The sequence below is a fragment of the Sinohyriopsis cumingii genome, chromosome 11 (assembly GCF_028554795.1).
Source record: "Sinohyriopsis cumingii isolate HCF-2022 chromosome 11, ASM2855479v2, whole genome shotgun sequence".
NCBI lineage: Eukaryota > Metazoa > Mollusca > Bivalvia > Unionida > Unionidae > Sinohyriopsis > Sinohyriopsis cumingii.
Genome location: NC_142971.1, coordinates 2,549,709 through 2,559,840, shown reverse-complemented (window position 1 = coordinate 2,559,840; position 10,132 = coordinate 2,549,709). Strand labels below are relative to the sequence as shown.

General features: G+C 35.2%; 1 protein-coding gene across 1 annotated transcript; it reads left to right on the top strand.

Annotated features, from left to right (window-relative positions):
* Window positions 1-2,008: 2,008 nt before the first annotated feature.
* LOC149787524 (uncharacterized) lies at window positions 2,009-9,047 on the top strand. The gene is made up of 3 exons (XM_089973651.1): window positions 2,009-2,688; window positions 4,797-4,975; window positions 6,483-9,047. The coding sequence occupies exons 1-3, from the start codon at window positions 2,276-2,278 to the stop codon at window positions 7,604-7,606; spliced, it is 1,716 nt and encodes a 571-aa protein (XP_089829777.1). The 5' UTR covers window positions 2,009-2,275; the 3' UTR covers window positions 7,607-9,047.
* The last annotated feature ends 1,085 nt before the right edge of the window (window positions 9,048-10,132 follow it).

Here is a 10,132-nt window from a genome sequence, read left to right as displayed (position 1 = left end):
GAACGTATTAGAACTCACAACTGCACATATGTCTGTTTATCTATTTGTTTTCACTCGTATGCGATTTTCCCTAAATCGCCTATCAAAACAAGAGAGATTTCTCTTGTCGTATAAGCACTGAGAAAGTGAGGCACTTTTCTTGATAAAACTTACTTTCACAGTACGTCTGATTGAAAATGTGGAGTTTGTTCCAAAAGAAAGCCACTGTACAGACGTATTCGAAGAAATCACGAGTCATGATATTACGAAATATAAAACAATATTTGATAATATCCTGCTAATTCCGATATGCTGAATATCAGAACTCTCTCTGTCTGTCTCTCTGTCTCTGTCTGTCTGTCTCTCTGTCTCTGTCTGTCTGTCTGTCTCTGCATATCTTCTGCCTGGGCTGAAACTTTGCGATGTGATTGTTCTAGCCATGAAGTAAGGGACACTATTTAAAACTGTTCCGACTTATTCTACTTTGTATTATTTATAAATGTAGAATTTATATGATTTGATATATTTAGTGTTGATCATCTGTCTGTGTGTATGCATTAGTTGACACTCTCTCTTTCTTTTTTACAGTAAGGTCACGTGACTATACATCCAAAAACTTGCCGTTGAAAATGTCCCTTTCCACCAATCAAGCCAACAAATATAATACATTTCATATTTGGCTGTGCAACATCTTGTCCCCATCCTCCATTTCAGTTCTATAACGGCACGAAAGAAATGACAATTATATGATCTTGTAAACTTTTGACTTCATTTAAAACTAATTAATTATAATACTATTCAACTTGAAACATGGATATGAGTGTATTTCATACATGCATGCATATATGTGTGTGTGTGTGTATGTATGTATGTATGTATGTGTGTGTGTGTGTTTGTGTGCGTGCGTGCGTGCGTATGTATGTATGTATGTATGTATGGGGTTTAAATAAGTTCATCAGTACAATCGCGGCTACATAGAAGCGAGTAAGTTGCGGTGTATCAAAAACAGCATACAGAACAAAGACATGGCAAAGAGAGAGCGGGTCCTTAAAATACATTCCCATTGTTTAAATATATAAAACTGCAAAACCGCCCTTTCTTTATGAGTTCAAGGCATCAGCTGGACTTATCCCAGAGCAAAAGGATCTACTCCATTAATCATTACTTAGGACATGTAAGAACGTCCATCAGACATCGTCTATATCCCTAACACGCAGGATTGTAATCGAGGAATTTGTCGCAGAAAGAAAAAAAGGAAAGAAAAATAATCAAATAAAATAAATAAATAAATAAAAAAAATACAACAAATTATCTATTGAATTTTCAGGTTGCAATTGTTATTGATTTGATTATTTCACTTGATGTCAATCCAGTCCGAGCATAATTAGTCGAATCAGCCACGCCTTGTACTACTACTACTACTACCGCTACTACTATTACTACTACTACTACTAATAATAATAATGACAATGATGATGATGATAATTCACTATTTTTCTTCTTCTGATCGTTTATTATTATAATTAACATTATCAATAACAATAATAATAATAATGATAATAATAATGATAATAATAATGATAATAATAATAATAATAATCATCTTCATCATCATCATATTCATCATAGTCATATTCTTCTTCTTTTCATCACAGTAATTTTGTTTTTGTGATTCTTGTAAAAAAAAAAGCGCATAAAGGTTCAGTAAATGTAAGCATTTCTGGGTTTAGATTAAAATTAAATCACCTCGTTAAATTTTCAAATCCGCTTTTTGGACAAAATAATCACCATCAAAATAAAGTAGGTCATTAGGCATGCCTGTGGTATGCAGTTTATATTTAGGTTAAAAAATAGATATGTTTTTCGTTACAGCGCACACATGGAAATCTACATCAATCTCCAGCCACAGATGCTATCACATATGTTATTGGTTGACTCCTATCAGAAAATGGATACTATGTATGGAAACTGTGCCTGCTTCGTCTAGTGCTTATCAGTCGATCTCATGAGAACACGTGTTTCACAAACGATATACCTCACCACGTAGCCTGCTGATAATATTCTTTACAAATTTCGGTGAGTAAGCTTTGTGACTCGGAAAACGTTACTCAGCTTCATCAATATGTGTCGTCACACGTAGAAAGACATCGCGAATATAAAGGACCCATTTTGTCGTACTTTCACCTCTGTTATTGCAAAAGACATTGGTGCTGAAAGCCTGTTATTGGCAAAGAAACAGAAGCTCTCAGAGGTTTTCTACAATTCTTGAAAATAACTATTTGACTAAACTTCAGACATGAAGGTGGGAATAAAACTCATTGCCTTGCTTCTGTATTTAATTCTGGCCACAAACGCAGCGCCCAAGGGTAATGGGAAAGCAGGGGCTGGTGAAAATGAAGGTGCTGAGGCTGGAGAAGCTGGAGGAGAAGGAGAAGCCGGTGAAGCAGGGGAACAGGGTGAATTGGGCGAGGCAGGGGAACAGGGTGAAGCGGGTGAGGCAGGGGAAATGGGCGAACAGGAGGGACTGGCTGAAGGCGGTGAAGTTGGCGAAGAAGGTGAAAATGCTGTTACCGTTAAGCTTCCAACTGCTATCGTCAAATCACAACCATCGACAGCTGGGACACCAACAAATGAGGAACCAGAAGCAACAAACTTTGTGACAGATGCTGCTACTAACAAACAAAGTGCAGGCGTCGCTGGCAGTGTCTTGTAAGTACAACCGCGGATTAAAATGTAGTCATCTTTAATATTTACTTGTGTTTTCCAGTACAGAACGTTTCATAGCGTCAACATTTAGTTTATATTTCTTAACTTATCTATTTTGTGACTAGTTTGGCGATTCGCAGTAACTTTCATTACGTGTCGTCTCTTTTAATTTAATTCAAACTTACTTTCTAATTGTCGTCTGGTTCATAACAAGTTGTTTTAAACTACACTTGGCAAAAATTGAAGGTCACGATTCATTTACGTGTGTCTTGTTTCAGGTTTCCTCATTTAACATTTGTCCATGCATGTACATGTCCAGAGCTGATTACTCGTTTTCATATATTTGATGAAGTATATAATTTCACATATGACGTGACTTCAGCAATAGCATAATACAATTTTCATGATAACTGAGTTATAAATTAATGAAATCAAACAGTTGATGCAAACAAAACAGGTTAGTCTGAAAGAATCAGTACATCTGAATTATACAGAGACTTACTGTAATCTGATTAAGCTTATGAGCAGGGTGGGCCGAAACATATGTAGAAGTGAAATCGTTGCCCCTATGTGCGTATCAGAACAATTATCCTAGACCCGATATACACGGTGAGATGTTTTGACAATGCTTGTATTATAAGATCGCTGCATACACATTTAAACTTGTCAGACTTTAACAAACTTTATATAGTTCCCGTTAAAATGGTGCCGACTGAAAAGGATGGAATTCTGGTTCTTTAGTGTATTTTTTTTACATTCATTTCAACACTTACAAAGATTAAAATTGGTGGACAAGACTTTGAAAAATAGGAAGAGGTTGCCATGCTTTGCCGTCTGAATTGGCAAATAAAGACTTCAAAAGGAATCATCTTTTAGTAATTTTGTCGTATTATTAGAAGGGTTGTTTCGTCTTGTAGTACCGCTGATCAAGAGAAGGAAAATATTCACGAAGTCAAATAGCCTGTTCTTAGACTCAGCGAGAAGTTTGAAAAAAATATAAATCTCATCAGTATAAAGTTCCATAAAGTGTATTACATTTCAACAATTTATTAGTCTTGATCATCCTTTTAAAAAATGCAGAGTCAGCTATTTGCCTACACCACATGCATACCTGATGCTGCAGCAGGCATCTGAACCTAGGCTGTTGAATTTAGTGAGTTGATTGGCGAACGTACAGAGGTAATCTATAATTGCATTAAAAAAAAGAGCACTTTTCTATTCCCAGTACATTCTCATAAGAGTTTTTTTAAATTGTAAAAAATAAAATATTATATTACACTCAATTAGTGCTGTTCGCACAAGAAGACAGATTGTACACCTCAAAATCTTATCAAGCAGATCTCAATCGGGCCAGCTTCAAATTCTATTGTAAATCCACAGAGTGTAATTTCAACAAATTTAAAAAAGGGTTGGGACGAGTCGTGGTTTCGTATGTCTCTAGTCTGACGTCTCGTTTTCAAGTTTGTTCCTATTTACATGCTTATAATCCATGAACATGCAACTTTGAGATTGAAAATTTTTAAGTTCAAACGTCAATGTAAGAATTCGGAAGTTACGAGTGGGACAATACATTTTTACGTCATGTGTTAAAATTTCAAACATATATCATTATGTTATATTGCGAATGTTTTTTTTTTCTTCCTAATTCATAATTGCTATCTCGACATGTAGCTTGCTTCATGTTGTGCTACCATCTTATAAAGCCAATGAATCAGCATTAATTTTACTTAAACCCTCTTGTCTAGAATTTCATAAAAACTTCTTGACTGCTTGATTGTCTCTGATTTTGACCGTAGTATGAAAACATCAACAACAAAACAATTATATATATTTTCCGAACATACATTTTGGTTGACTGCATCCTTATATTCGTGGTCTGTAGCAATAAAAAAATTCCGAAAATTGGCGTTCCATGAAAGTAAGTGAATTTCTATGAATTTCTAACTTTATGTAAATGTATTTGCAAGCATACGAGTTTTACTGTCAATGCATATAAGTTTGATTTCATAAAACACAGAATTCTACACAAAATAAAACACTTAAATATCTCAAAATACTTGAATATATCAATTTTGCTGAATTGTAAAAATATCTTTTTGGTTTGTCCTCAGGCCAGATGTGGCGCCTTACACACCAGACACAAGCACTATGCCCCTTGTTACATCAGATGATTTCAACTATCTAGATCAAAATGGCGACGGTTTCCTGGATTACAGGGAATTATTTTTGGGCCAAAACAACTACAATCCGGTATATCTGAATGCAGCTTTCCAAATATCAGACAAGAATTGTAAGTATTTACAGTTTACTTTCCCGATTCTTTATTAAATGAAAGCAGATCTTTCTAATTTTTTTTGTGTGGCTTTTAATCTATTATTAGGGTCACCGTTTCATTTCAGCGCCCATCCTGGATAAATGTTGTACAGAACCAAATCATTTTCGGGCTGCTACTGTCATATATTTCTGACTGCATCGATTAATACTGGTGTTTTGGTGTTTCATAAGTAGTTTTGATCCTGGATGCGTTTTTGAGATTATGGTCATCAAACAGTTTCACAGCTAGTGTTTGTTCTCCCATTTTGGTGACATACGATAACACAAAACGTTTGATTTCTTCGACAAAATGTAGCCAAGCTTAATACTAGGTTATAAACCCGGCAAAATGGCAGACATGTAAGCAAAAGCTATAAACCAAAACGAACTATATTGATGAATAAAATATCACTTTTAAGTAAAGAAAGAAACTCGAGAAACATTAATAAAACGCAAAATAAATAAATAAAAAACAATGTTTTGACAAGTTCAAATTAGATGATCAATTTTTAACTTTAACCCCAAACTGTTTCGAAAAAAAAATAGTTTCGTTGCGATCAACATCAAATTTCAGTTGACAAGATCTTGATTATATATATTTATTGAATACCTTTAAAACTCACACCAGGAACAACATCGTCTTCAATCGGACTCAGTATACATTACTATCCCCCAGGGGAGTGGCAAACAGTCCATATCAAAGCCCTAAGACCAGTCGGGACTAAGTTTATGTCTATGTTTTCATTTAACCGCACTCAAAACTTTTGACTGCAGCAAAGACAATTATCGGCGTTTGATGATTAAGGATTAGTGTTCTTTAAACAAAAACTTACAAGAAATGTTTTTACTTCCAGAAGGACTTCTGATCTCGAAAGCTTCGTACTCCATATTTTCGAAACCAAATTTCCCTCCGAAAACAATTTCAAAACTGATACAACAAACTTGCCCTTTGTATCTCCTATGCAAAATTATTGTTTTAATAACTAACCAACTTAGGACGTCCAGTTTGGTTTATCATGTGTGTGGGTGTGTGTGTGTTTGTGGGTGGGGGGATGAGTGTGTCGCGAAGTTGCGGACAAAAATTGTAATACAATGGTTTCAATATAGAAAATAGGTTCAGTTTATTATTGGTATAGGATGGCATGCAAGCACATTGCTAATAAAATCCTTTGGTTTTTAATTGGGTCCTTGTTACCATTTAAGCAGAAAGATTTTGTGTTAGGCAACACAGTTATATAAATCGTTGGAGCCCTAGACTGATTCCCCATCCAAACGGTTAATTTAGTTTCTCTGTCAGCTATTTCTAGATTCTATATTTATGTAACATACAGAGCCAGTTGAATATCTGAATTAGCCATATGTTGGACCAGTAAACTATTTTTATCTGTATAGTATTCGGAATTAAAATATGCAGTCGCTGTAGAAATACTTTTTTTTTTCTTCAAGCAACGTGTTTTTACATTATTTTTGATTTTCTTTTGCAGTTGATGGAGTCGTGGATCAACGGGAATTTTTCAGGCATCCACTGAGTTGGGGAAGAGTTGTTGCTGAGAAACAGTTTTTCGCGAAAGATATTAGTACCAGTGGAGCAGGTGCTACTGAGAATGTGACCAGTCAACCGGATGTCACACCAACAGCAGAAGAAACATATACTGAACAAACATATACTGAAAGCCCAGCTGCTACATCACCTCAGCTTCCAGAAGATAATGTCACAACAACCGTTCCATCTGCTGAACAGAGCACCACAGGACTAACAGCTGTAAATGAGCAATCTTCAGTTCCTACCGACACTTCTACCACAGCACATGTTAGAGTTGTTAAGGCTAATGGGGGTCCATCTGTTGCTCCAGCAAAAGGGACTACTGTCCAGACAAGAACTCTACCCAAAGTAACACAAGGGCAAAAGGAAGGGTGGAGTCAGAAGCCAGGGAGTCAGGTAGGTAAGGCGGGATATCGTCCATTAGGAACTGGTGTCGTGTCAAATGGAGGTCAGCCGACTGCACGTAAGGAAGGAACTGTTGCTGGTTCAACAGGAGGCCAGAGAGGAATGGCTACCGGACAAAAAGATCAAAAGATAAATGGAGCCGGGTCATCTGGTGGCCAACCGAGCGCTGTGCCAGGTTCTGTTGGAAGTCATAGTCAATGGGGTCGACACGGTCAAAAGAGAGGTCAAGCAGGACTTGCAGGGTCAATGGGACGTCATGTTGTAACTGTGGCTGGAAAACCGAGAGGACACGCTATGTCGCATGGTGTTCAGCACAGAACAACCGCTGGCACTTATACAACCGGAGTTCAGTCAGGAATTTCAATGTATCCAGGTGGAAAAATTCGTGGCCACACAGTAGCATACGGTCATTCACAAACTGTACCGGTTACAACACTTGGAAAGGCACAAGGGCACTTTAGACCACAATATCACCATGCCCTGGAACGGGTACAATTAGAAAAAAAGGGTACCAAGGCATCTGAACAGTCTGAAGAAGAGGAGGATGAAGAATCGAGCAATGAAGCAGAAGATAAAAAAAATAACGAGAAAAAAGGCAAAGGGAATGTTGATAACGAGTCCAAAGACACAGAAGACAACGATGAAAATGATAAAAAGTAGACACATTTACAATTCGTGTAACTTTGAAATTAAGGCAAGAAGAAACTAAAGACTAAAAATGATCACACGTGAAAAATGTACAATTTTAAAAACAAAATGCATAAATGATGAAGACATAAATGTTTACACAACGAACGAAGATAAATTGTATGAAAACGCTGTCTATTTGTGGATTTCAAGAAATTACTAGTGACTTATTTATCTGAGAGTCGATGTAAAATGGTACCATTACCTCAATATGGATCAGTACATATGTCGCTTGGAGAACGAGTTCAAATTCTAACGATAGCATGCGATCGTTTCATTTTTGTTTTACAAGATATAAACTAGTTTCATACACGGTATTTTAAACATGTATTATATACAATTTCCCCATTGTAATGGAATTTATTTTCATCCTCAGAACTTGATGTCCATACTTAATTCTATGCCACATCATGCTTACCTTTGGAAGCAGCAGAACATGCACTATGTACTTTCTCGTCAAAAGAACTTATGTCGAAGGATGCTTCCTCAGAGTGTTCATGGAAAAAAAGGAATTTTTAAAAAAGCATTTTATTTAGCGTTTTTCACATTAACTACAGTACTTATCTGCGTTGATCACAATAACTGAATGACTTTATTTTGCGTTGATTACATTAACTAAAACAAAGCTTAATACGTTTTGAGCATTGCATTAAAATAATACCAAATCTGAAATAAATTTAAAGTTATAAATATTGACTTGTGCACGGCAATTGAATTGACAAAATATCGAGTTGGCAAAAATGAAACTTATACTATATATGTGGTATTTTTTATCGTAATTTGTATGTTTACGCGTCTAGACCGTCTTTAAATAATAAACACGTAAACAATTACATACGTGAAATATATAAGTATGCTGGGACTCTTAACCCGAAAAATATCTACAGGCATACAATAAGTCACCCATTTTGAATGCAGTTCCAAGGAAAAAGAATAAGGATAAAAGTAACCTATTCTAGAGTATTTCTGGCTTCATTTATATTGTTACCTTGCATGCAAAGATAACACAGTTCTGCCAATCAGTTGATGAGAACCGAGATCGTATCTAGCCAGTCAGTTGACGAGATCCGAGATAGTAGCAGACATCTAGGATAAGGATATTTCAATGTTTATTTTAATTTAAAAAGACGGAAAGATTAAAGAGAATGCATGAAATGATATTGAAATGAAACAGATTGTCAACGAGAAGAAAAAAGAATGGACAGGAACTCGACGGAAGTTTGTTGTTAGTTCATGGTATATTTACATGTAATATTACGATAAGGTTAGGGCTGATAGATTAAAAAGCCACTTTTCTATTTCTAGCTATACGATACAACATATAATTGTAACGCATGATGCATTTTTCTTTTTTATACATGTCACAAATGTAGATTATGTGAGAATTTTTGAATAAAATTTCTATTATGATCAATCACTTTGTCGTATGTATGTATGTATGTATGTATGTATGTATGTATTAATCAATCTATCTATCTGTCTGTACTTTTTTTTTACATCGTCCTGTCATACAACTCTCTGCCCGTTCAATTCGTGAATCCATCTGATCATGCAGTCATCCATCTGTCCGCACATCCATTCACAAACGCACGCCTATCAAGTTTTCTATTATTTACTTGTCTACCAAGATCATTACTTATAAATGAATTCGTCGTAAACAAACGAATGAATGATAGATTGAATAAGTCTGTCTTTGTATCTAACAATCTCTGGATGTATGTGTATGTTCGTATCTACTTACGTATGTATGACTGACTGACTGACTGACTTTATTTCCTCTTAAAAAAGAGACTACATCAGATTAAAAAAATTCATGATAATACAAGATCATAAAATAGAACAGAAAATTGACAAAAATACAATAGTAATACTGTGTCAGTTACCTTATTGACAAAACGAAATATCTCAATACCTGCAATTATGCAAATCTGCAGTCATTTGGCGGAGCAAGGCACCAATCTTTTAACAGTTGCTTGATGATGATAATATTTCGAAAAGTTAATACGTCTATAGTGTTATGTGCTTAACATTAAGTTCGAGATAGTAACGAAAATGAAATGAAAAACTTATAACAGTGTAATTCTACATGTAGTTTTTTTTTTCATATGACGCATGTATTTATGCATATATATACTTGTTTGCGCGTATGCGTGCGTGCATGCATTTATCTATGACTGACTGTCTAATGACTTAGTTACCTCTTCAACAAAGATTATATCAGGTTGCTAAGATACATATTATACATATCATAGGATTATGAGACACATTATAGACGAGAACGCAAGCATGATATATACATCGTCAACTAATGCATTTACAAAATGAGATATATAAATACAGAAAACCATATAGAAATCTCTTGGAAATAAACAAATACATAAACAAATACATAAACACACACATACAGCTGTCATACAACACAATTTGCGGATTTGACAAGAAGACTTTGGCCTTTAATTGCTTATTTTTAATGTTAATTTACTACTTACTTTTTATATC

Coding starts and splice junctions, on each gene's coding strand:
- LOC149787524 (XM_089973651.1), top strand. CDS start 2,276: ATGAAGGTGGGAATAAAACTCATTGCCTTGCTTCTGTATTTAATTCTG. Junction 2,689..4,796: donor GGCGTCGCTGGCAGTGTCTT/GTAAGTACAACC, acceptor GTTTGTCCTCAG/GCCAGATGTGGCGCCTTACA. Junction 4,976..6,482: donor CCAAATATCAGACAAGAATT/GTAAGTATTTAC, acceptor TTTCTTTTGCAG/TTGATGGAGTCGTGGATCAA.